The sequence below is a fragment of the Dipodomys merriami genome, unplaced genomic scaffold (assembly GCF_024711535.1).
Source record: "Dipodomys merriami isolate MVZ:Mamm:240054 unplaced genomic scaffold, mDipMer1.0.p SCAF_1120, whole genome shotgun sequence".
In the NCBI taxonomy this organism is placed as follows: Eukaryota; Metazoa; Chordata; class Mammalia; order Rodentia; family Heteromyidae; genus Dipodomys; species Dipodomys merriami.
Window position 1 is genome coordinate 130,619 of NW_027202406.1, and position 26,329 is coordinate 156,947.

General features: G+C 53.7%; 2 protein-coding genes across 2 annotated transcripts in view; both read left to right on the forward strand.

The window, feature by feature from the left end:
• Positions 1–15,844, forward strand: part of LOC138822576 (scavenger receptor cysteine-rich domain-containing protein SCART1-like) — a 48,496-nt gene extending 32,652 nt beyond the window's left edge. Inside the window, exons 7-18 of the mRNA XM_070015396.1 lie at positions 2,885–3,211; positions 3,984–4,295; positions 4,798–5,112; positions 10,797–11,105; positions 11,722–12,039; positions 12,349–12,663; positions 12,867–13,181; positions 13,491–13,553; positions 13,622–13,939; positions 14,433–14,606; positions 15,055–15,246; positions 15,679–15,844. Of these exons, the coding sequence (XP_069871497.1) occupies positions 2,885–3,211; positions 3,984–4,295; positions 4,798–5,112; positions 10,797–11,105; positions 11,722–12,039; positions 12,349–12,663; positions 12,867–13,181; positions 13,491–13,553; positions 13,622–13,939; positions 14,433–14,606; positions 15,055–15,246; positions 15,679–15,749 (3,029 nt within the window). The 3' untranslated portion in view covers positions 15,750–15,844. The remainder of the gene's footprint in view (positions 1–2,884; positions 3,212–3,983; positions 4,296–4,797; positions 5,113–10,796; positions 11,106–11,721; positions 12,040–12,348; positions 12,664–12,866; positions 13,182–13,490; positions 13,554–13,621; positions 13,940–14,432; positions 14,607–15,054; positions 15,247–15,678) is intronic.
• Positions 15,845–24,696: 8,852 nt separating this feature from the next.
• LOC138822578 (olfactory receptor 13A1-like) lies at positions 24,697–25,751 on the forward strand. The gene has a single exon (XM_070015397.1). The coding sequence runs from the start codon at positions 24,697–24,699 to the stop codon at positions 25,624–25,626; it is 930 nt and encodes a 309-aa protein (XP_069871498.1). The 3' UTR covers positions 25,627–25,751.
• The last annotated feature ends 578 nt before the right edge of the window (positions 25,752–26,329 follow it).

The window sequence follows — 26,329 nt, forward strand, 5'->3', positions numbered from 1 at the left end:
GTTCCCGTGGTGTCCTTGAGTAGAATGACCCTTGTAGTGTTCTTATGTCAAATGACCTCTGGGCTTCTTGCCATTCAATGAAATTCCATGCCTTCCTGATGTAGAGTGGGCCTTCTTTGTGATCTTGTGTAGAAGAGACTCTCATGGTGGGTGGGCATCAAGTAGACCTTCATAGTGGCCGGGTTTGGAATAGCCTGTTATGGTGATCTAGTATAGACCAGACCACGGTAGCCCGGGGAGAATAGACTTCACGCATAATAAATCTTCATGATGGCCTTTACAGAGGCTTCTCATGTTTTCCTGGTGATCACTGAACTCTCCTGTGTCATTTACGATGGTCCCCATGGTATCTTGGAGTGGAGAACAAACCGGAACCCTCAGGCAGGATGAATCTTGTGGTGTGTTTGTGTAAGAATTGCTTCCTGGGGTTCTGGTGGGTGATGGGCTAAGAACACCCCTAGTGTAGGACACTGCTACCCTCGTTCTCGGGATGACTTGATGCTGGCGGCTTCCTGTGTCCGTGCAATCCTCCACATCCTCCGACCCTCATGGACTGGTAGAAGACAGTGTGGAAGCAGGAGAGGTCAGCTGAAGGAGGCCAAGTTTGCTAGAGACTCCAAAGGCAGAAGTCTGGCTCCCTCCCCAACTTCCCTCCTCACTGGTCTGTGATCACCTCCTGCTGTGCTCTCCAGACCTTGGGCTCCCTTCCCTTTCTCCTCTCCAGAGCTGACTCTCTTCTCTCCAGAAGCACAGAAGTCCCCTGTCCCCCTTGAGTAGGAGGTGTTCCGCTTTTTCTTCTAATAAAATTTGAAGTGTTTCAAATGCCTGCTTGTACTGATGAGAAATTCTGTGGGCCTTTGTTGGGCGGAGTGAATGACTGGGACACCAGGTGTGGTGATGTGTGTCTTGGGGCCTGGCCTGTTCACGTTCAGGCCAGGCCATGGCTGCACTGGACATGGAGCAGGGAGCAGGGGGTGGTGAGTGCAGGAAGGGTCTCCGTGTGAGTCCTTCCTGCTTAAGAGAATCTGGGCCCCATGCCAACCGCGTATACCTCTGCGTCTGCATCTGGGTCCTGGACTGACGTTGAAGAGAACCTGTACCACGAGGCGTGTTCACAGCCCCTTGTCTTCCTGTGCAGTTTCCCACCCAGCCTTGTCCTCACAGGCCTGCTGGCGTGACTGCAGTTCCTCGGGGCTCACAGGTGGCTGCGTACCGCCATCTTGACTTCTTAGTAAGTCTCATTGAGAGGACTGTTACCTTCCTCTTACTATGAATCCAACAAATTATGTAGTGGACTCAACATATCTTTTTGACTGAGATTATTTTGTTTGCAAAATTGTACGCTTATTTCAGATCTTTAGAATATGAAGACAGAAAATACGTAAGAAAATAGAAAATCTGGAATGTTTTATTGCTTAAAATGGTTTCAAAATACATTTTATTGTTATTGTTGAGGTGTTGTACACTTCATAAGTGAGGTAATGATACATTTCTTTTTGGACAATGTCACCCCTTTCCTTGTGTTTCCCCAGTTCCCCCAGTTCCCCCCCACCCCTGCCCACAAGTTGCATAGTTCATTTTCTGTTCAGTGTATGCTGAATACCATGATCACTTTGCTCACCCTTCCCCCTCCCTTGCTGTGCCCCACTTTGCCTCTGCTAAAATGACAAAAATAAATCCCAGAGCAAAAACACATGCCACCATCACCACCACCAGCAAAGGACTCCATGCTTCCATTTTCCAGAATTTGTTTTTACTAAATACTATTAAATGTTCAGAGGTGTGACATCTTTGGGTTCCTCCCCTGAGTATCCTCTTTAGTCTGACTCTGTCTGAATGTTAAGGTCCTGTATAAGTTATGTCCAGTTGTATTTTAGATCTAGCTTCCACATAGGTGGGAAAATATTTACCATTAAATATTTTAAAGTATGGGATATCTTTGATGAAACTTACTTTCAGAACTGCATAGTGATGGGCCCAATTGGAATAACTGGATTTTCTGTATGATTTGCCCTTGACAGTCAATCCTCCTCAGTAGCTTTCCAATAAATAAATCTAAGTGACATTGTGTCCCTTGTTCAGATGGTCCTTAGTTTTCCACCCATCTTTGTGCAGCTGACTTGCACCTCCTAGGCAGTGCACTTGGCTGACTCTAAGTGCACACCCTCAAAGGAGCCTGTGTCCATCCTGGCTGGTCACTCGGCTTGCGTGCTTTTGGGTATTGTGATCAGATTGCAAAGTCTGCCTGTTCGTGACATACTGATCCTGGAAGGACACCCCATCTTCATGTGAGGCCGAGGAGGCCCATGCTCTCCTGCATGGCCTTGTTCGTGGCAGCCAAAACGCTGCTGTTCAGGGACCCTGGGCCCGTCACACCAGGAACCACAACTAGTTCACACTGGGCTGCGGGGGGGCCTGGCCGCAGCCCGGGTGAGCACCTGCGCAGGGCGGCAGAGGACAGCTCAGCTGGCTGTGGAGGAGGCACCACAGCTCACGCTACAGCCCCAGCGCAGCGTCAGCTGCCGGAGCCCAGACTGCAGCCTGACAAGCTGCAGCCGCAAGCCTGCCAGACATGGCGCTCTCCCCTCTGGGGCTGGGGGCTGTTCTTCTGGCCTGCTGGGCCTCTCCCCCTGGTGAGTACGCTCTGCTGCTGTCCGCAGTCCTGGGGCCAGGGACCCAGGGTGGAAGTCAGACACAGTTCTGATACCACATCTCCTTGTGCTCGTTTTTGTGAACTTCCCTTTTACCACAGTGACTGTGTACTGATTCCCATGAGATAAAGGAGGGGTCTGGGTGGAAGACAAGGGCAAGCTTTCTAACATGGACCCTCCTGAACAAAAATCCCCCGGAATCTTCTGTACCTTCCTGTGCTCTTTTCCTGAAGGTCCGGCTGGCGCGGAGTCTGTGAGTCTCCTGGATGGCACAAACCACTGTGAGGGCCGTCTGCACCTTCAGCATCACGGCCAGCAGGGCTTTGTGTGTGGGGACCACTGGGGCCTGCGGGAGGCCACGGTGACTTGCAGACAGCTTGACTGTGGCCATGTGCTAGCTGCTCCTCAGTTTGTTTTACGGCCTGAAGAGATGAGTGGGCTGTGGCTGTTTGGAACCCAGTGCCAGGGGGAGGAGGCCACCCTCGGGGAGTGCTCGCTGGGGAGCTGGGGCCTGATCGCCAACTGCAAGTGCCAATGTGTGGTGTCAATCGTCTGCTCAGGTAGGTCAGCTGAGGACTCCCAGCCCTCCTAGTTCTGGGACTTCCTTCCTTGTTCAGGATCCAGAGGGGAGGAGGGCCGGTCCAGCCCAGGTGCGGTGCCTCATTTTCTCAGGGGTCTGGGGTTTCCTCCTGATGCAGGATGAGGGCTTTCCTCTTTGTCCTAATGCATCTCCGCTCTCCCCTGTGTGGGACTCTGTCTTGATCACTGTTCATAGGATTTCCAGGGTTCTACATTTAGCCACCAAAGCTATGCTTTCCTTGGTCATCCTGGGCCACCTCAGCCGAGTGTTTTCACAAGCTCTTGCTGTGTGCTGAGTACAGCTCCAGGGGGCAGTTACTCATTGGATTCTCCAGAGGGCAGTTAGTTACCCATTGGATATTCCAGGAGGCAGTTACCCATTGGATACTCCAGGGGGTGCAGTTACCCATTGGATACTCCAGGGGGCAGTTAGTTACCCATTGGATATTCCAGGAGGCAGTTACCCATTGGATACTCCAGGGGGCAGTTAGGAACCCATTGGATACTCCAGGGGGCAGTTAGGAACCCACTGGCTACTCCGGGCAGGTGTCCTGTCGTGGGTTCCCCTGGCAGCTTCTTCGTGCTGTGTGCAACTAGCCCACAGCCCCACAATCCTGAGGGTGACGGGTGGGGCTGCGGCCACGGTGCTCTGGAATGTGTCCCTGGGTGCCCTGGATGCTGCGTGAGGCTGGTCACAGCACCGCTGAGAATCTGTGCCCAGCTTCCAGGTCTGTTTCTCTTCCATCCCACTAGGGAGTACCTTGGGAAAAATTAGACTGCACGGCGGTGGAAGCCCTTGTGCAGGGACCCCAGAGTCAATCAACCTTGCCGGCTTCGCCCTGCGGTGCGACTTGCAGCAGCAGGAGGCAAGTGTGTTTTGCAGACAGCTGGAGTGCGGCGCTGCTCTGCAGTGGTCGAGAACCTACCCTGGAGGGGACCCTGAGAGTCAGGAGCAGAAGATTGTGTCCTGTCAGGGGACAGAGGCCAACATTTTCCAGTGCAAGATCAACGTGAACTTCCTAGAGCAGTGTTACCGTCCAACCTACACCCAAGTGGTGTGCACAGGTAGAGACCCCTGGGCCAGTGCAGTTTGGCTGTGTTTTTGGGTCTGCCTCACCACATGGGGACATGGTGAATGGAGACCTTTCCTGTGGATGGTGGTTGATAGAATTTTGCATTTCTACTGGGTAGAGGTTCAGGAAAGCCCCAGGCACCAGTCTCGGTGGGCAGAGCTCAGATCTCTATCTGGCCTGTGTTCTGGGGCTGAGGGGCAGTGCCCACTTACTCTGCCTGTGCGGTCCCAGTCAGCCATGTCCTTCCAGATGCCAGGGAACCATGGGTCTTTGTGATCTTGGCACACTTGTGAGGTCTCTAGGGAGGTCTGGAGAGGGGTGGCAAGGCCCTGAGTCTGCAGACCCCCGACTTACCCTTGGGTTTCTGGACCCTGGGGCGTAACTATGTCAGGTTGTCCTGGGTCCTGGAGGGCTGAACGGTGGCCACTTGAGCTCAGTAGTTTGCATGGAGCCTTCCCTACCCTTGGTTGCTCCAGCTAAGTGTCTTCCTCCAGGACACGTGGAAGCCCGCCTGGCGGGCGGCGACCACCCCTGTGCAGGGCGCCTGGAGGTCCTGCGCGGCCTGACCTGGGGCACGGTCTGCGATGCTGACCTGGACCTGCCCACAGCCCACGTGGTGTGCCGGGAGCTGGGCTGCGGGGTGGCGGTGTCCACACCTGGGGGCGCCCGCTTCGGCCAGGGGCCAGGGCCTGTGTGGACGGAGGCGTTCCGCTGCATGGGCAACGAGTCGCTGCTGTTCCACTGCCCAAGGGAGCCAGGGCGGCGGTGCGCACACGGCCAGGACGCCGCACTCATCTGCTCAGGGGAAAGTGAGTCGGCCAGGCCCGGGAGGGATCCGGGCTGTGCTGGTGGAGTCTGGGGCCTCAGGGACTGGGCTGAGAGCCGGGCCACGGGGCTGGGGGCCAGACTCCTCTATTAGTTGGCGCTCCTGGGCCTCCTCTCTTCCGTTTCCCAGCTTCACATGCGTTTGCTCACCATTTTCTCTTTGGAGAAATATCTATTCCTGTCGCTCATTTCAGAAATAGAATGCTTCTTTATGCTATGGTGTGTGTTTTTGAATATTCTGTGTGGTAGACCTTTATAAACTCATGATTCGAAGTCCTGTGGCTCCAAAGTGCACTTTGATATATGTTTCAATTTTGATGAGTTACAACAGCTAGTTTTTGCTTTACTGTTTGTGCTTTTGGTGTTAGTTAAAAGCCCTGCATTGTCTGCTCAGTGCCTTCTCCTAGGGCTTTTGTCTGTTAGTGTTTATCTTTGTCTTCTGGGCCTCTTGGCCCCTTGGGCAGGCTGAGCTAGGTGGCTCTGGTTCCTTGTTGCTTCCTGTGACAGATGGCAGCCTCTAGCTCTCTTACCCCCAGTCGTCTGAGGGAGCCTATTCTGATCTTGTTGCTCATCCAGTGTCTCTCCAGGACACATGGAGGCTCAGCTCATGGGTGCTGAGCCTGGAATATTTGTGTGGTCTTATCAGGGGCACCATCGGCCACGTCATTGGTCTGGGTTGCCATTGGTTTGTTCCTTTGAATGTGTGGAGTAGTAAGCTTTACTGTTTCCATAAGGCTACCCAGTGTGCTCAGTAGCTTCTTCAAGAGACTCTTTCCCAGTGAAAGACACCTCAGTGTCATGACACTTAAAAAGTTACAAGAATTACCACATGCACGTTGTCTAAGTGGTTATGCTTCACTGTGATACTTCCGTGAGGCATGTATACACGCTTTGATTTTGTTCATGCTTCCTAATTTTATACTGTCCATCTTTCCTCTCTCCTTTTTCCCTTCCCGAGTTCCTTTTCTTCCTCTTCTAATTTCAGGTCTTTAAAAAATATAATTTTATTGTTATTTTAAAGTGTTATTCAGAGGGGTTACCATTTCATAGGTCAGGTAATGAGAACATTTCTCTTTTGGATGGAATCTCAAAGTTGTTTTGATTTTCATTTCCTTTATGATCAGAGATGCCAAACATTTCTTCATGTGTCTATTTGCCATATTTACTTCTGAGAAGTCTCTCTTTAGCTCATTTGCCCATTTATTGATTGGTTTATTACATAGCTTTTGACCTTTTCTCTTATCCTAGACATATATTAGTTATTGCAAATAAGGGAAATCATGGGACCTATGTTTCTTTGGGCCTGCCTTACTTCACTTAATATAATTTTTTCCAAGTCTTTCCATTTCCTAACAAATGGGACAATGTCATTCTCTTTGATGGAGGCATAGAATTCCATTGTGTATACATACCACATTTTCTTGATCCATTCATCTACTGAGGGGCATCTGGGTTGGTTCCATATCTTAGCTATGGTAAATAATGCTGTGATAAACATAGTTGTGCTGGTGGCTTTAGTATGGTCTTGTTTGTGATCGTTTGGGCAAATGCCCAAAAGTGGGATTGCTAGGTCATAGGGGAGCTCTATGTGGAGTCTTTTGAGGAACCTCCATGCTGCTTTCCAAAGTGGTTGATGGATTGATCTTTTCTTTGTAGTGAAACATCAAAGCCTTTTTTGTGGTTTCTTTTGAAACATACAGCACATTATTATTATAGTAATAATTATTATAATTATTATTGTCTATATGGATCCTGCTAGTAGAAAAATAAGAACTTACTTTTATTGGTTAAATATAACTTTGTATCATTGACCAACATTCCCTTAACCCTCCCTAACAGCTACTATCTCCACTGTTGCAACCACTATTCTACTCTACTCTCAATTTCTTTCTTTCTTTCTTTTTCTTTTTTTTTTTTTTGTGGGTCATTGGGCTTGAACTCTGTGCCTGGCGCTGTCCCTGTGCTCTTCAGCTCAAGACAAGCACTCTACCGCTTAAGCTACAACGCCATTTCCGGTTTTCTAGTGGTTTATTGGAGATAAGAGTCTCACGGACTTTCCTGCCTGGGCTGGCTTTGAACACCGATCCTCAGATCTCAGCTCTTCAGTAGCTGGGTTGACAGGCGTGAGCCACGGGCGCCTGGGCTGGCTTTGAACACCGATCCTCAGATCTCAGCTCTTCAGTAGCTAGGATGACAGGTGTGAGCCACGGGCTCCTGGGCTGGCTTTGAATCTCGATCCTCAGATCTCAGCTCTTCAGTAGCTAGGATGACAGGTGTGAGCCACGGGCTCCTGGGCTGGCTTTGAATCTCGATCCTCAGATCTCAGCTTCTTCAGTAGCTAGGATTCCAGGCGTGAGCCACGGGCGCCCAGCTTCTACTCTCAATTTCTATGCAATAGCTTTTCAGATTCCACATGTACTTGAGATCATGCAGTGTTTAGCTTCCTGTTTAGTTTATTTCATTTAACCTAATGACCTCTAGTTCCTTCCATGTTGCTACAGTTGACAAAATTCCATCCTCTTTTGTTTTGTGCCAGTTGTGGGGCTTGAACTCAGGGAGTGGGTGCTGTCCTGGAGCTTCTTTGGCTCAAGTCTAGCACTCTACCACTTGAACCACAGGGTCATGTCTGGCTTTTTCTGAGTAGTTTATTGTAGATAAGAATCTCATGGACTTTCCTGCCCTGACAGGCTTCGAATTGTGATCCTCAGATCTCAGCCTCCTGAGTAACTAGAATTACAGGCCTGAGACACCAGCACCCACCAAGATTTCATCCTTTATTTATTTATTTTTTTGGGTCCGGTCCTGGGGCCTGAACTCTGGGCCTGGGCGCTGTCCCTCAGCTCTTCAGCTCAAGGCTAGCGTTCTACCACTTGAGCCACAGCGCCACTTCTGGCTTTTTTCTTTTTGCTTATGTGGTGCTGAGGAATCAAACCCAGGGCCTCATGCATGCAAAGCAAGCGCTCTACCACTGAGCCACCTTCCCAGTCCTGATTTCATCCTTTTAATGCTGGGTAGTGTACATACTAATTTTCTTTATCAATTCATCAGATCATGTTTGATTAGGTTTGTTTTATAGCTTGGATCTTGTTAATATCATAATAAACATGAGAATATAGATGCATTATCTTTCAAATTATTTTCATAGGTAACTGGGACTGAATTAAATTTATAATGATATATTTTAAATTATCCATTTAATTTATAATAACATTTAAATAATTTTTAAATATTTAAATAATACATTACTTACAATATATTATTAAATAATATTATTTAAATATTTCAATAATTGCTTATAATATATTATTGATTAAATGTTTAAATGTATAACAATGTTTTAATTTTAATATAAATTGACTTTATAACAATATGTTTTGAGTAAATAAGTTTGTCTTAAAAATTAAAAGCTGGACGCCAGTGGCTCATGCCTGTAATCCTAGCTATTCAGGAGGCTGAGATCTGAGGATCAAGGTTCAAAGCCAGCCCAGGCAAGAAAGTCCGTGAGACTCTTATCTCCAATTAACCACTAGAAAAGTGGAAGTGGTGTTGTAGCTCAAGCAGGAGAGTGCTCTCCTTGAGCTGAAGAGCGCAGGGACAGAGCCCAGGCCCAGAGTTCAAGCCCCATGACTAACCAAAAAAAAAAAAAAAAAACTTAAAAGATTTGTATAATTCTCTTTTTTTTTCCTTGGTTGTTGTTCTTTGATCTTGAACTTAGTGCTGTCCTTGAGCTCTTTTGCTCAAGGCTAGAACCCTTCCATTTTGAGCCACAGTGCAACTTCTGGTTTTCTGGTGGTTAACTGGAGATGAGTCTCACAGGGACTTTTCAGCCGGGCTGGCTTTGAACCGTGATCCTCAGATCTCAGCTTCCTGAGTAGCTAGGATTACAGGTGTGAGCTACTGGTGCCCAGCTCTGAATTCTACTCTTATTTAGCCCTATTGGTTGTATTATTTAACCTTTAGTTTCAGAAACTATATCTTCATATATTATGTACCTTATAATGTAGATTTATACATTGATCTTTTAAATAGTTCAGGATAGAAATTTGCATTTCAAAAACACAGCAATACTGGCGCCTAACTTATGTTGCTGCCTTTACCAGGCTTATTTCTTCATGTCTTCAAGATTTCTGCCTAACAGCCTGTCATGTTGACTTGAGAGACTCTAGTTAGTGCTCCTGTAGGGTCTGTCTATTCACAATGAGCAACTCAGCTTTTGTTTTTCTGAAAATATCTTAGCTTCTCCTTTGCTCTTCAAGGATAGTTTTGGTGGACATAGAATCCCTGCTCATCCTATTTCTCTTTACAACACTATGAACACAGCACACCACTTCTGACCATCATCTTCAAGATTTGACGAGAAGTTGGCTGTCAATTCCGCGGTGAATCTCTACTGAACACTTTTTTTGAGTGTCTATTCTCAAGGCTGTTAGTGTTTTGTTTCTATTTTCTGGTGCTGGGGTTTGCTCAAGGCTATCACTCTATCACTTGAACAACAGTGCCACCTCCAGCCCCCTTTTTTGAGTGGTTTATTGGGGATAAGCGTCTCAAAGGGCTTTTCTGTCTGGACTGGCTTTGAACCGTGATCCTCATCTCAGCCTCCTGAGTAGCTAGCATTGCAGGCGTGAGCCACCAGCACTGGGCTTGTAGACCTACTTGTTTGTGTGGATCCACATATTTAATCCATTTGGTGTTACTGAAATTCAAACACATGCATGCTCACAAGTTCACACTCTCTTCTCATGGATAGTTTGGTCTCCATCTCCACTAGTTCATCTTCATGTTCCCCAATTCTTCTCTCTCCACGTGTAACAAACCTCTGTCCTAATGTCCAAGCCATTCAAGGCTTTCCTGAGTTCATTGATTCCTACCCTTCACAATCACTATAGCTGACCATATTCAGTGATGGGGTCGCTGACAGTTTTCCAGAAGGTTGAGCTCTGGGGTTCTCTGGCCTGCTGTCGGGCACTGTTAACAGCAGGGCCGTTCGCGCGCCCACCCCCCACGCCCGTGTCCGACCCACGCCGCCCCGTGTTCTCATGTCCCATCCCCGCGCCCTGCGTCCCGTCCCTGCGCCCCGCGTTCTTGTGTCCCCGTCCCCGCGCCCCGCGTTCTCATGTCCCGCGCCCCGCGTTCTCGTGTCCCGCACCCCGTGTTCTCGTGTCCCCGCGCCCCGCGTTCTCATGTCCCGCGCCCCGTGTTCTCGTGTCCCGCGCCCCGCGTTCTCATGTCCCGCGCCCTGCGTTCTCATGTCCCGCGCCCCGTGTTCTCATGTCCCGCGCCCCGTGTTCTCGTGTCCCCGTCCCCGCGCCCCGCGTCCCGTCCCCGCGTCCCGTCCCCGCGCACCGTGTTCTCGTGTCCCCGCGCCCCGTGTTCGCGTGTCCCCGCGCCCCGCGTTCTCATGTCCCGCGCCCCGTGTTCTCATGTCCCGCGCCCCGTGTTCGCGTGTCCCCGCGCCCCGTGTTCGCGTGTCCCCACGCCCCGTGTTCTCATGTCCCGCGCCCCGCGTTCTCATGTCCCGCGCCCCGTGTTCTCATGTCCCGCGCCCCGTGTTCTCATGTCCCGCGCCCCGTGTTCTCGTGTCCCCGCGCCCCGTGTTCTCGTGTCCCCACGCCCCGTGTTCTCGTGTCCCGGCCCGGCGCCGGTGGTCACGGCGGCCCCGTCTCCGCAGAGTTCCGGCTGGTCAACGGCAGCCAGGCCTGCGAGGGCCGCGTGGAGCTGCAGGTGCGGGGCGCCTGGGCGCCGCTGTGCGCCGCGCACTGGGACCTGGCGGACGCCGCGGTGCTGTGTCGGCAGCTGGGCTGCGGCCCGGCATTGGCGGCCGCGCCCGCGGGAGGCCGCTTCGGCGGCGGGGACGCGCGCTGCTGGCCGGACGCCTTCCACTGCGCGGGCACCGAGCCGCACCTGCTGAGCTGCCCCGCGGGCACGCTGGGGGCGGCGGCCTGCGCCCCGGGACACGCGGCGGCCGCCGTCTGCGCAGGTGGGCGGGGCGTCGGGGCGGGGCGGGGCCGGAGGAGGGTGGGCGGGGCGTCAGGGCAGGGGCGGGGCCGGAGGAGGGTGGGCAGGGCGTCAGGGCAGGGGCGGGGCCGGAGGAGGGTGGGCGGGGCGTCAGGGCAGGGGCGGGGCCGGAGGAGGGTGGGCGGGGCGTCAGGGCAGGGGCGGGGCCGGAGGAGGGTGGGCGGGGCGTCAGGGCAGGGGCGGGGCCGGAGGAGGGTGGGCGGAGAGGCTGGGGGTCGGGGCCCCGTGCCCGGTGGGGCTGTGCCCGAGTGTGAGTACGCGTGTGCACGCGTGGGTGTGCGAGTGTGATTGCGCGTGCGAGTGAGTGCGTGTGCGTGCACGCGTGGCTGTGCGTGTGCGTGGGTGTGCGTGGCTTGCGTGCGCGTGGGTGTGCGCACGCGTGGCTGTGCATGCGCGTGGGTGCGCGCGGCTGTGCGTGTGCGTGGGTGTGCGTGGGTGTGCGCACGCGTGGCTGTGCGTGCGCGTGGGTGTGCATGGCTTGCGTGGGTGTGCGTGCGCGTGGGTGCGCGTGGCTGTGCACACGCGTGGCTGTGCGCGCCGCGCCCCCGGCCCGCGCCCAGCCCGGCTCTCCCTCGCAGGCCTCCCCGGCGCCGTGAGGCTGCGGGACGGCCAGAGCCGCTGTGACGGGCGCGTGGAGGCGGCCCTGGAGGGCGCGTGGGGCCGCGTGCTGGACGACGCGTGGGACCTGCGCGGCGCGGCCGTGGTGTGCCGGCAGCTGGGCTGCGGGGCCGCGGAGCGGGCCTACGACGCGCCGGCCCCGGGCCGCGGTGCGGGCCGCGCCCTGCTGAGCCGCGTGCGCTGCCGGGGCTCCGAGGCCCGGCTGAGCCAGTGCAACGTGTCCGCCTCCGCGCCGGGGCCTGCGGGGGCCGCGAGGGACGCGGGCGTGGTGTGCGCGGGTGAGCGGGCCTGGGTCCCCGTCCCGCCCCGTCCCATCCCGTGTCCTTCCATCCCGGCTGGTCCCATCCTGTCCCCCGCCCCGCCCCGTCCCGTCTGTCCCGTCCCGTCCTGTTCCGTCTAATCCCGCGTCCCGCTCCGCCCCGTCCCATCCCGTGTCCGTCCGGCTGGTCCCATCCTGTCCCTCGCCCCACCCTGTCCCGTCCTGTCCCGCTCCGCCCCGTCCCATCCCGTGTCCGTCCCCGGCTGGTCCCATCCTGCCCCCGCCCCGCCCCGTCCCATCTTCCCATCGGGTCCCTCCTGGCCCGCAGGGAGCCTGCGCGTGCGCCTGGCCGGGGGTCCCGGCCGCTGCGCGGGCCGCGTGGAGATCCTCCGCCGGGGCACGTGGGGCACCGTGTGCGACGACGCGTGGGACCTGCGGGACGCGGCCGTGGTGTGCCGGCAGCTGGGCTGCGGCCGTGCCCTGGGCGCCCGGGGGGCCGCGCGCTTCGGGGCGGGCGCAGGGCCCATCTGGATGGACGAGGTGGGCTGCCTGGGCAATGAGTCCGCCCTGTGGCAGTGCCCTTCGCGGGGCTGGGGCCGGCACGACTGCAGCCACAAGGAGGACGCGGGCGTCTTCTGCTCAGGTGGGTCCTCGCGCCCAGCCCGGCCCGCGCCCAGCCCGTCCCCGCCCCCCCCCCCGCCCGTCCACTCCCGTTCCCGTCTCCCGGAGCCCTCGCAGGACCCCTCCGCCCGGCCCCCCGGCCTGTCCCCCTGGCCTGTGCCCCCGGCCCGTCCCCCTTTTCCGTCCCCCTCGCCCGGCCCCGCGCCCAGCCCGCCTCTCCCGCAGAGCTCACCGAAGTGAGGCTGACCCATGGCAGGCGGCCGTGCGCCGGGCGCCTGGAGGTGTTCTACAACGGCACCTGGGGTGGGGTCTGCCCGACCCTGAGCGCAGCCTCGCTGGGCGTCCTGTGCGCGCAGCTGGGCTGCGGGCCCCAGGGGCAGCCGCTGGCCGGGGAGCGCAGCCCGCCTCCGCCCGGGGCCCGCTGGCTGGCCTCCGTCGAGTGCAGGGAGCGGCACGACAGGTCCCTGTGGCAGTGTCCCTCCGCCCCCTGGGCCCGGCACTCCTGTCCCAGCGAGGAGGAGGCCTGGGTGCTGTGTGCGGGTGAGCAGGGTGCCGTCGGCGAGGCGGGGAGTCGGGGAGTCGGGGCCTCCCCTCCGGGCAGGGCGGGGCGCCCGCCATCCGGAGCCCCCGAGCCCCTTGCTGGTTCCCAAGGGGAAGCGAGAGCCCCGGGCCCCCAGCCGCCCCACGGGGACGCCTCCGCTTGTGTGCCTGCCCCCGAGAGCTTCTCGGTGGTCCTCAGTGGGTGGAAACTGCTGGCCTACGCAGGGAGGCAGGAAAGGGCACAGGGAAGGTTTCCAGAACCTTCGGACGTGGGATGGGACAGCAGAGGCGGCCCTCATGTCCACGCAGGGGAGGAAGGCGGCCCTGAGGACGCCGAGGTCCGCAGCTGCTCCTCCACGTCCGGCTGCCCAGGTAGCTCTCGGTCCCCCTGCCCTTCCCTCCCTTCCCGCCGCCACCCCGCCGACCTCGTGCCCTTCCAGAGGAGGGCGCTCTGCGGGCGATCGGGGGCCCCGACGGCTGCTCCGGGCGCGTGGAACTCTGGCACGCGGGCTCCTGGGGCACCGTGTGCGACGACTCCTGGGACCTGGCGGATGCGGACGTCGCGTGCCGCCAGCTGGGCTGCGGCCGGGCCGTGGAGGCCGCGCCGGGGGCCGCCTTCGGCCCGGGCGCGGGGCCCGTGTGGCTGGACGAGGTGGGCTGCCGGGGCAGCGAGGCGTCCCTGTGGCGCTGCCCCGCGGAGCCGTGGGGACGCGGAGACTGCACCCACAAGGAGGACGCGGGCGTGCGGTGCTCAGGTGAGGGCCAGGGGCGGCGGGGAGAGGGGCTCCGGAGCCGGCCCCTGGCGCTGGCCTCTCCTGCTCAGTCAGGGCCTCCCACACTAGCCCGAGGCCGCGGTCCTGCCCCGTGCTGCCGTGCCATTGCCGCCTTCCTCCTTCAGTCCCAGAAGGCTGACAGAGGGCTCAGCAGCGCTGCCCTGGGGACCTTTCTATTTGTCCCCAAGACACGGTTTTGTCCGCTGGGATGGTGACGGATTCTTGCTCTCCTTCCCTGTGTCTGCACGGGTGGCAATCTGAGAGGACAGAAGGCCTCACATCACATCCTTAGATGTTCTCCCTTCCAGCGGTGGGGTCTAGCACAGATGCGTTCTGCCTTATGGATATTGTGGCTTCTGTGCCTTGTAGCTGGGATTTTCTTCAACCTCTCCCTGCGAGTCACAGTAGTTACCGGCAGTAGTAAATTCCTCCTTTCCAAGATGACTTCATCCAGCCCCACGGTCACCATGCCCCGGCTTTCCAGGCACACAGGAGACCTCCCCCTCCTCCACAGCCCCTTCCTGGGCTCTTGCACCTGTTGCTGGGGTCTGGACCCTGCCTGAGATTGCGTGCCTGATACTTGGCTGCCTCCTGGGCCTGGTCTTCCTGATTCTTGGCGCTCAGTGGTGCCAAAGAAGAGCTGTCTGTATGGGTAGGTGGTCTTCATTGGCATGAGTGGGTATTCTTGTGAACAGAGGGTGGGAAAGCAAGTGAGAGATTTAGCTAAAAAACCACTCCCTGTTCTGATCATCACCTGCATTGTCGTCAAATGAGTCTTCTGTGGACTCAGAGAGGCTGGGTGTGGGTATCATTCTGCTACTGGGTTAAGCTGGATGAAGTTTCCCACTTCCAGGGCTCCATCAGATCTGCCATCCACTTCTTGTACTGTTATTCTAGCACAGGGTCTTCCAAGAATGAGTCCAGGGACTCAACCCAGGACACCAGGCCTGTATGTCCAGGATGGTTGAGGGCCAGTGCTCTCTAGGGGCCAGTGCAGGAAGTGTGTGTCTCAGCATGCATGGAAGGCTACCTGGTTTAGGAAGGGGTATGCTCAGCTCATGGATTATTTATCGTGGAAGGTTCTGGTGTGTCCTTTGTAGGTTCTGGCATGTCTGCTCACCTGCCCCCCGAGGGTGTCTATGAGGACATTGAAGCTGCTCCTGTGGAGGAGAAAGAGGAAGAGTCCTCAGTGTCCAGATGCCTGGAACAGGAGGATTACGATGACGCAGGAGACCCAGAGGAAGACCTTGGGGAGCGGCAGGAGGAGGAGGAGGCAGGGCTGAGCCTGGCAGGTATGCACCTGTGCTCTGGGGTCCAGCGCACTCTTCTTGCTTCATTGCCTACACTGAAAGTATCTGAGAGCTGCTTTCCATGTCTGATCTTTACTTTCATCAATGCCTGGGGTTTGGGGCTACTCTGACCCTTTCAGGCTGTCTAGTAATAGGCAGAGACTGGGCTCTGCCTTTAGGTTCTTTCAGGACCTAGCGCAGTGTCCCTCCAGCACTTGGCTCTGGACGGCTGCTACCAGGAGGATCTTGGAAGTGATCGGCTCAATGTGAGAAGCAATGTCACTGTCACATGACCTACCCACCTTGACCAATTTTGGTCTGAACTGTGCCTTCATTCTGCAGAGGGAAAGGAGATGGTGCTGGAACTTGGGGTCTGAGAAATCACGGAGGGCCACACTGAAAATCACTGAGAGGTGTCTCTCTCCTCCAATACAGGTGGGGCTTCTTATAACCTGAGTCCTGATGCTGAGACAGAAGACAGTGGCCATCCTTGGGCCAGCCTGTGATGACCTTGAAGTGACAGAGGGGATATGGGCCTACCTAGAGCTTGTTGTGAAGCCAGGAGATTGGCTTGCTCCTTGTCCCAACTTTCTAAACACATATAGTAGAACGTTCTTTGAACCCATTCTTCTCTTGAGCCCATTCCTTAGGCCTTCCTGGAAACTTTTCGGATTCTACCATAGTCCTTGTTCTGTCTGCGCCCCCATTCTCGGCCTGACCTTGGAACGTTGTCCTCCTGTTTGATGTGGATTGCAGGTTCCTGACCATGCTTGTCCTTAGAGTTTTCCGGAGGTCTGGGGGGCAGGTGCACAGTGGAGCATAGAGTTTGACCCTCTTGTCTACTGCATGCTGGGCTTGTGCTGCCTTAGTGCGAAGTTGATGTTCCCAAGAGGCCATCTGAGTCTCAGACTTGTACAGTCTTGATCCCAGCACTTACCCAATGCTTGAGTGTCTGGCAGTGCCTTCGTGCCCACATGCTCATAGACCAACCCTGACCATTCATTCAGAACCACCTCCTAACCCAATCAATGCTCACATCCTAATTTCCACTTCCATCCAACACTCTGCCCACTGGATACTACTGTCTCCAACCTTCCCTGCCTTGATCAGTCCCTTACAGACACACACAGTAACACGTTCAATTGCGTGCGCACACACACACACATACATATACACACATATATATCCATAGAGGACTGATTTTAACTGTATATATGTGTGTGTATATATATATATATATATATATATATATATATATATATATATATATATATATATTTATATTTGTATGGCCGGGTCTGTACCTTAATGAACACAGTCTCACTAGGGCATGTGGGTATGTGCGTCCTTCATCTTTCCTGTGGGATCATTAATAAGTTTACACACTGAGTGCCAGTGGTTCATGCCTGAAATCCTACCTACTCAAGAGGGTTAGATCTAATGATCAAAGTTTGAATTCAGGCTGGGAAGGCAAATCTGTGAGGTTCTTATCTCCAATTAACCATCAAAAAGCTGAAAGGTTTGACTCAAGTGATAGAGTGCTAGCTTTAAGCAAAAAAAAAAAGCAAGAGCACAAGGCCCCAATTCCAGCTCCATTATTGGTGCCAAAATATGTTTGCAAATCAGTAAAGTACTCATGGCCTCATAAGGCATGAGTGCTCATGAAATTCTGTTGGATTTGCCTGGTGTTCCACTGTGCTGTTGATCTTTGTTCTCCGTGTGTGGTGATGTAGTATCTCCTAGAGAATGGGCTTTGTGGGGTCCCGGTGCCCAGTGGCCTCTGCTGTCCTTGTGGAGAATGGGCTCCTGAAGCTCTCAGGCAGATGAGCTTTGTGGCGCCCTTGTATAAACCGGGCTCTGCTAGTTCTGGTGGATGATCGGCTACATGGCGGGTGAGAACACAACTAGTCTAGGATGATGTTGCCTCCCAGTGTATGCTGGGTGCGTAGAATCCGTGGTCTTCCAGCAGTCCACACAACTCTCTACAACCACAGACCTTCATGGAGTTACACAGGACATGTCAGCTCAGACAAAAGCCCCAGAGTTCATTGGCAGAGATTCTGATGGCATAAACATGTCAGGCTCTGTCCTGCCTGCTTGCCTGTTGCTTCTCCTGGTGTGAGTGCTCAGCCTCAGGCTCCTGTGCCCTGTCATTCCCCACACTGACTTGTTTATACTCAGCCCCTGCATCTTGAGAAGCAGCTCCAGCTCTTTCCTCCGATAAATTAGGAAGTTTTCAAATGCCTGCCCCTTGTTGGTTTATTTGCAGAGAATTCTTAGAGATTTGGTGGTGGGTTATGCTCTAGGATTATATGAGAGCTGACGACAGAACCTTGGGCACTGACTTTAGCAAGTGAAGTGTCAGGCCTGGTGGTGTAGGTAAGTGGGCTGCCGATGCAGAACTACGATCCTCAGTGTGGAATCAAGTTGACGGGGTGTGTGAATGAGGTAGTTCTTGTGGTGCCTGGACTGTAGTCTATGCAGGCTCTGATGGGTAGGGGCCACATTTGGTGGACAGTGTGGAGGTGTAGGCCAGATGCTGGGTGTCCTGTGTGGATCTGAAGTTCTGGATCCAGTGATCTCGGTGCCCAGCACTTCTCCAGAGACGCTAGGCAAGACTGTTTTGTAAAGACCGAGCACTTCTTCTTGGAACCTGTCTCGGTATGAGGTGTAGGAGGCATGGATCAGTTTGAATTGTGTGTTTAAGAGTGAAAATGTATATGGGTGAATTGTGTGTGTATGTAAGTGCTCACCTGTGTATATATGTGTAAATTATAAGTGCATGTGTGTGTGTGAATGTGACTGGTGTATTGGACTGTCATGGAACCAGATCTGTGGGAGTTGTGCAGTGGGGACTATAAGCAGATGGGTAGGAATGTGTTAGGACAGGATGGCTGTGAGGGGCCTAGGGTGGTGGTTGAGGATTCAGGCCTTGTGTCACAGGAGCTGGCAGTGGTTCTGCGGTGACTGGAAGGGCTCGGCTGAGGAGGGAGGAGGGCTTGGGGTTCAGGTGGAGGGTCCTTACTGGGCACACAGCCAGTCACAAGAGGAAACTGAGCCACTCCTCACAAGTGAGAAATCAGCAACAGGAGTGAAACTCTGAGGAAGACAAACCAGACAAATACTTGTATTCAAAGTTGCAATTTTGTATCACACAGTGAAACTCTGAGGAAGACAAACCAAATATTGTACTCAGAGTTGCAATTTTGTATCACACAGATTTATTGTTGTGACTTTTTTCTAACATTTTACCTAGTCCAAAATAAATACTGATTTTTCTGATGTGATGATTTACAACTTGAATACCTGCACTCAGGAGGCTGAAACAGGAGGATTTTGAGTTTGAGGCCAGTTTGGGCTACACAGAGAATACATGACTCAAAACACGAAGACACAAATGATAACAAAAGGAACTTATTAATGTTCCAAGACTGACCACAGGGAACACCGGAGGGAGTTGGCTCAGAGGAGCCACTGTACAGCCTAGGGCTAGCGACAGGCCAGAGTCTTGAGGATGTGTCACGGCCACATGTGTGAAGATGACGTCGACACCTTGACCAGGTCCCTGCCCCGGTGGACAGCTGGACTCTGACCCTGCCTGTCCTTCCTCTACTGGCAGTGTGGAACGGCCACTCCCACACATCCTTGTGGCCATCAGCTGCCCTGTGGGAAGTAGAGACAGATGGCCACACCAAGCCTGGAGGGCAGGTTGTCCAGTCACAATTTTTTGTCCAATACAAGTCATACTGCTTTTTGGTCTCTCAAGCATTAAACCAGAGGACCAGAGCTGAAAATATTCTTTGACCTTCCTCTCTCCTGTGAGATGGAGGGTCAGGGTTTTCCCTTCCCTTCCCCTTTACCCCTCCAGCTGGCAGGAGCCCTGGGAGGGCCTTGGCTCAACCAGTCTGCTAGAAACAGTTTGGGATTTGCTCCCTTCGTATGGAATTCTTTCCTATCCAGCAATTGTACACTAAGATACTCCTTGGTTTCCATCCGGTCGCGATCTCTATGAGAAAAATGCAGGTCCATGTTAGCATATACACCATAAATCCAAAAAGATGCCTGCCTGGCACCCCAGACAGCTCTGGAGAGATTCATCAGAGTGGCTCATGCCTGCAATTCTGTTTACTCAAGAGGCCGAGATCTGAGGATCATGGTTTGAAGCCAGCCAATATCAGATTTTACAGATACAAAAATTCCCTCTATAAATTTTTGTAACATTTGTCCTTATTTTCATTATTCTCAAGACATTTTTTTCTGATTTTATTGTAATTTTCTGAACTCACTGTTTCCATATGAGTGTGTGGTTTAATTTCCCCTTGTGAATGTCTGCAATTTCATTTATCTACTGATTTATAAATTCATTCTGTTGCTGATTCTGCTGCCACTCCATATGAATTCAGTCTCCTCTGACTGTCTGTTCTTATCACACAAGCTGGTGCCCACAGGTAGAGCTTGGAGCATCCCTCACCGGCTATTCCCAACTCTCCCCTTCCAGTCCAGAGCACCTTCCAGTCAGGGTTCAAGTGGGGACAGCCCTGCAATTACCTCTGAAACAATGATCTCAGATCATCAAGGCCCTTCTGACCTCCAGGAGTAGAGGAGTAGAAGCTCCTGTCTTCTAAAATGTCACCCTGAGGTGGAGCCAGGTCAGCCTGATCAAGCGAACACAGTGAGAGACAGCTGCATCCCCACCCCTGGTCCAGTCACTGCTGCCCCTGCTCTGTTTCCCTCTCTGATAGCCACCTCTCTTCTTGATTCTTAGTGTTCCCTAGGGAGTGGGACCCTCACACCAGCCTCTCCAGCATGTCTCCCCCATATCCACATACTATACTCTGGGTACAAGCTGCCTGATTGTCTGTGGTCCATCTGGGGGCTTTCCTGTGTCTCCTCTCTTGTATTTGATTATATGTGGTTCATCTGGGAGTTTTCCTGTGTCTCGTCTCTTGTATTTGATTGTCTGTGGCCTGTCTGGGGACTTTCCTGTGTCTGTCTCTTGTATTTAATACCCTGGACCTGAAGAAGTCCATTTGCCCACCTAATTTCCCACAGCACCCTCTCCAGGAAGGTTACCCAGGCAATTGTTGAGTACACTGACATCCTGCCATGCCTTGCTGTTGGGCTGCCCAGCTAGCTTGAGAATCCTCAAATACCTGGAGGAGAGACACTGCCCTATTCTGCCCTCAGACATAGGGCAGAGGTTTGCCTCATTAAGGATGAAATTTGATTTTGAGGCCTATAGGCTACAAATATGCTTACTTATTTTGGACCATGAAATAACATTAAATCAGTACTATAGGGATTTTGATATCTAATTATTTTTCAGAGTCAGTATCATCTCATTAAGAAAAAATTCTCTGATTAGGAAAAACAAAGCATTGCTGAAGGTTATCTATTGTATCTGAATATATTCCAGGCATTGTTCAAATCTTGAATTGTTTAATCGCTGTTAGATTCACTGTCATAGTAAAGAAATTGTTGGCAAAAGAATGGAAATGAGTTGATCAATTAACTGAAGTACTTAGGGGAGTTTGAAATGTGAAGGGGCGAGTAGTAATTTTGTTTGTGGAGTTAAGGTCCACTTTAAAGGAGCAATTCAAATTAGTTCCTTTTTTGGTTCTGTGCAGTGCCTGGTTTCTGAACGCTTACATTCTGAACTTGGCCACTAAGACAAGCCACAGGCCTTTTCTTTTGCATATTGTCTCGTAGATCTCTGTGGTTGTTTTCTGATACTTGAAGAGATGCTTTATCAGCCAACTGTGGGCCTGAGAGCCACACAGAATTGAGTTGGTTGCAGCAAGCTCACTCCTCACCACCAGGGCTGTGGAGACACCACCGGGGATGGAGTCTGGACTAAGGGCGCTGGCTCTCCATGCCAGCGGCCTTCAGACACTCCATCCTCACAGGAGGATGTGAGCATGGAAGAGCAGATGAACCCCCAGGGCTCAGCATCAGTAGTCACGTGCCAGGTCAGCTGTGGGCTCTCACGGGGTACTGTGAGCTTGTGGTGTGCCCCTGTCATTTTCCTCACCCAAACTCAAAACTCTGGTCTTTGAGGGGAAAACGGATAGATCCAAAGGTAGGGTCACGTTACAAAATACCAACTAGTATTTTTTCAGAACTGTCACATTCATCAAAAGCAAGGAAGTTTGAGAAATGATCTCAGTCAAGAGAACCTAAGGAAACGTAAACAGCTTGGATGAGGTGTCCAGGAGCATGCAGAAAATGTGAATGGACTGCTGCTCGAGCTGTGGTTATGGGTGGCAGTGGTCTGTTGACTAGTGGCCGTGCTACCGAGGGCAAGATGCTGCTGAAGGGGACGTGGGGAGGGGACGGCTACAGGCCACGCTTCAGAGCAGTATTTATTGAAAGGGAAGCATCCCATCTTCCGGCAAGGGTCTGGTGCACACAGCCCTTGCTTAGCCACCAGGTGGGCACTGCAGGACGGCCATCACAGCAGCCCACCCTCAGCATTTCCACAAGGCCCGGCATCCTGGAGCCCTTGCTGGCATCACAGATGCCCACAGGGACCTGGTCTTGCCTCAGCTTGGGGACTGGGCCCTTGGGGGACTCTTGCTTACCACCAGGAGGGTAATTGCTCCCCAAAGGCCATTCTGGGATGCCAGGAACCCTAGTAACCTCCGTGTCTACCCCATGGGAACACCTCCACTTAAAGGTCAGCAGCAAACAAAGGAGACCCGGAACTGGAGGGGCAGCTGTAACCTCCTGGCCACATCACACTTTCTTCTTGAAAGGAGGATATCCTGGGTTTAGAGGGGAGCAGTCAAGACCAGTGTGTCCATACATGTGAGTTGCTCTGTCCCTCCAACCCTTCTTTGGTTTGTTTATCCTTTCCCCCCTTCTTTTAAAAGTACTTCTGGTAAGAGATTTGGTTATACCCTGACCTGTTTTAATGTGTGTAAAATGTCACTTCCTCATGTCTCCCCCAGTTTCAGTGTGAAATGTCAGATTCCCAGGGCCCCCTCAGATCTGCTCTGCTCTGCTCTGTCTTGGCTGTGAGCACAAACCTGTGGCTTGGGCTGGGAGGCAGATCAAGATCTCTGAGAGTGTGGTGGTTTCCTGTGCAGAGTCACTTATTACAAGGAGCTGGGGCTCAGGTGGTGCAACCAGAGGGATGTTGAGATGCAGCTGAGAAGCTGTGTGTGTGTGTGTGTGTGTGTGTGTGTGTGTGTACATGTGTGTGTGTATGTGCACGTGTTGGAGTGTGTGTGCACATGTGCGTGTGTGCATGTGTTGGAGTGTGTGTGCACATGTGCGTGTGAAACTGTGTGTGTGCACATGTATGTGCATATGTGCATGTATTGGAGTGTGTGTGCACATGTGTGTGTACGTATGTGCATGTGTTGGAGTGTGTGTGCACATGCGTGTGCATATGTGCATGTATTGGAGTGTGTGGACGTGTGCGTGTGAAGCTGTGTGTGTGCAAGTGTGCACATGTGTGTGTATGTGCATGTGTTGGAGTGTGTGTGCACATGTGCGTGTGTGTGCATATGTGCATGTGTTGGAGTGTGTGCGCACATGTGCGTGTGTGCATATGTGCATGTATTGGAGTGTGTGCACATGTGTGCACATGTGTGTGCATATGTGCATGTGTTGGAGTGTGTGCACATGTGCGTGTGAAGCTGTGTGCGCGTGTGTGCACGTGTGTGCATATGTGCATGTATTGGAGTGTGTGCACGTGTGCGTGTAAAGCTGTGTGTGTGTGAGTGTGCACATGTGTGTGCGTATGTGCATGTATTGGAGTGTGTGGACGTGTGCGTGTGAAGCTGTGTGTGTGCAAGTGTGCACATGTGTGTGCATATGTGCATGTGTTAGAGTGCGTGTGCACATGTGCGTGTGTGTGCATATGTGCATGTGTTGGAGTGTGTGTGTGCACATGTGCGTGTGTGTGCATATGTGCATGTGTTGGAGTGTGTGCACATGTGCGTGTGAAGCTGTGTGTGCGTGCGTGTGCACATGTGTGTGCATATGTGCATGTATTGGAGTGTGTGTGCACATGTGTGTGTACGTATGTGCATGTGTTGGAGTGTGTGTGCACATGTACGTGTGTGTGCGTATGTGCATGTGTTGGAGTGTGTGTGCACATGTGCGTGTGTGTGCATATGTGCATGTGTTGGAGTGTGTGTGTGCACATGTGCGTGTGTGTGCATATGTGCATGTGTTGGAGTGTGTGCACATGTGCGTGTGAAGCTGTGTGTGCGTGCGTGTGCACATGTGTGTGCATATGTGCATGTATTGGAGTGTGTGTGCACATGTGTGTGTACGTATGTGCATGTGTTGGAGTGTGTGTGCACATGTGCGTGTGTGTGTGTATGTGCATGTGTGTGTGTCTGTGTGGCAAGGGTGCTGCCCCAGGCACTATGCACTTGCAGAGAACACTGGCTCACCAGCCTTCACTTTTGCAGGGTCTTGGGGGTCCCTGGGTGCAGGAAGGGCTCTGTCTCGGCCTCCCTTTGTTGGTGTCCCTGATCTCTGCAAACCAGTAGTGTCTGTTTCAGGAGAAGAGAAGCTTTCTTGCTTTGTAAGTGACCTGGCTTAGGCAGCCCCCGCAACCACTGGGAGCTGGGGCCAGTGTTCAGGGAGCTCATGCCTCCCAGAGATGTGGCATGGGAAGGGAGATGAGGTGGTGTTTTAACTCCTTTTGGGCCCAGCACCCTCTCTTTGGCCCGAGCCATCCTCCTGCACAAGGAGGCCCTGGAAGTCAGAGTGCTTGGTCAGGTATGTGAGGGGGAAGATGGCTGGTGACTAGGCAGGCACAGTGACCTGAAGATTAGGCAGGGTCTGAGGCTTTGTTAGCATGTCTCCAGCCCTGGAACAGCTTGGGCTCTGCCTGGCCTGGGGACAGGGTAACCAGCTACCCTGGCCACCTCACAGGGTCCAACCTATCCCTACCTGGGGTGGCTGGGCAGGTATAGGCAGTGGAGATGTCTACAAAAGAGTCGCAGTCAGGTTGATCTAGGGCCTAGGGTGTCAGCCCCAGGGGCTGGCTGAGGACCCCTGGAGACTACTGATCCCATCTCTCCCCTTGCAGAGTCCCTCAAAGACCTTGGCCACGCAGCTCACCCTCCCTGAGAGCCCCAGCCCTGTGCCAGATTACCAACTTGACGGGGCAGGCACATGTGCTCACAGTGGAGCTACAAGTCTAGGGAGAATATAAAACACACAGAAAAGTAAACCGAGGCCACACCTTCCATGGTGGAGGGCTGGAGGGACACTCCTCGGTGAAGACCAGCAGGGGGTGCCATTCTAGGGCTTTTGCAGAGTGGAGAGCTGCCATCTTCCTGGCTTGGGGTTGAGATCTCAATCTCAATTGTGTGTTTCTGTGGCCACACCGCCCACAGCAAGCACTGCCCATCTCAGTGGCAGGACCCACATGTGCCTGGTCAGCCAGGCCTGGCTGAGGTCCAGTAACCCCGAGGATCTCACCTACAAATGGCAGTGAACAACCACACGGCTGTGGCGGAGTTTGTCCTGCAGGGTTTCTCTGGAGACCCTTGGCTCCAGGCTCTCTTCTTGGTCATCTTCCTTCTGCTTTACCTCCTGGCTCTTTTAGGAAACTCCATCATTGTCATGGCCATCAGCCTGAATCCAGTCCTTCACACCCCCATGTACTTCTTCCTTACTAACTTGGCCCTGTTAGACATTGTCTGTACATCCACTGTCCTCCCCAAGCTCCTGCAGGGGCTGCTGGGCAAGGGCAGCACCATCTCCTACAGGGGCTGCATGGCCCAGCTCTTCTTCTTGACGTGGTTCCTGGGAGCGGAGCTGCTGCTGCTCACGGCCATGGCCTATGACCGCTATGTGGCCATCTGCCGTCCACTGCACTACAGTTCGATGATGAGCCGGGCAGCCTGCCTCCTCCTGGCCAGCGCGGTGTGGGTGGTCAGTGCCGTCAGCACATCTGTGCACACCGGCCTTATGGTGCGGCTGCATTTCTGCGGCCCCAACCAGATCCGTCACTTTCTGTGTGAAGTCCCCTCGCTGCTGCTGCTGTCCTGCAGCCCGACCACCCTGAACAACATCATGATCGTCATAGCAGATGCTTATTTTGGTGTGGTCAACTTCCTGCTGACTATGGTGTCCTACGGCAGCATCATCGCCAGCATTCTGCGCATCCGCTCGGCAGAGGGCAAGCGGCGTGCCTTCTCCACCTGCTCCGCACACCTGGTGGTGGTCACGCTCTACTACTCCACGGTCATCTACACCTATGTGCTCCCTGCCTCTGGGTCCTCCCTGGAAAACGGTAAGGTGGTCGCCTTGTTGTACACTGCCGTTAGCCCCACCCTGAACCCCCTCATCTACTCTCTGCGGAACAAGGATGTCAAAGTGGCCCTCAGGAAGATGTTCCCCTGCCTTGGGTGAGCGAGATGGAGTGGTCTAGGTATGACTGTGAGAATGGGATGCAAGCAACATGGAGGTTTCTGATGTGGTTGGTAGGCAATGAGCTTCTGCAGGACGGCCAGCATGCCCATGGCCTCAGACGTCTGGAGCCCTCGGGTGGATTCTGCCAGGGCTGCAGGCTGCACACTGAAAGGGAGGCCCAGCAGGGAGCTGGGAGAGCAAAACCCGCAGGGCCAGTTGTCTGCTCTCCTTTCTGAGTTTGCTGCCGACGCCTGGGTCCCGGGAGCATCCCGGGAGCACTGGGCCTCTCCCTGTGGTTTCTACTCTGGTTCTGGAGGCTGCTGGCCACTTTTCTTTCAGGTTTTGAAGGGACCATAAGGTTATACCTTCCTATTTTGTGCAAGGCCTGATGTGGCCTCTCTCCACAGCCTGTTTTTTTTTTTTTTTTTTTTTTTTGGTCCAGTCATGGGCCTGAACTCTGGGCCTGGGCGCTGTCCCTCAGCTCTTCAGCTCAAGGCTAGCGCTCTACCACTTGAGCCACAGCGCCACTTCCGGCTTTTTTCTTTTTGCTTATGTGGTGCTGAGGAATGGAACCCAGGGCCTCAGGCATGCAAGGCAAGCGCTCTACCACTGAGCCACCTTCCCAGCCTCTCTCCACAGCCTGTTTTGGAAAGAATTCCCCTCCCTCCCCTTGGATTGCTCTCCCTGGTGTGAACTCAGAGAG

What these genes read in the sequence shown, in the direction of transcription:
- LOC138822578 (XM_070015397.1), top strand. Translation starts at nt 24,697, where the DNA reads ATGGCAGTGAACAACCACACGGCTGTGGCGGAGTTTGTCCTGCAGGGT.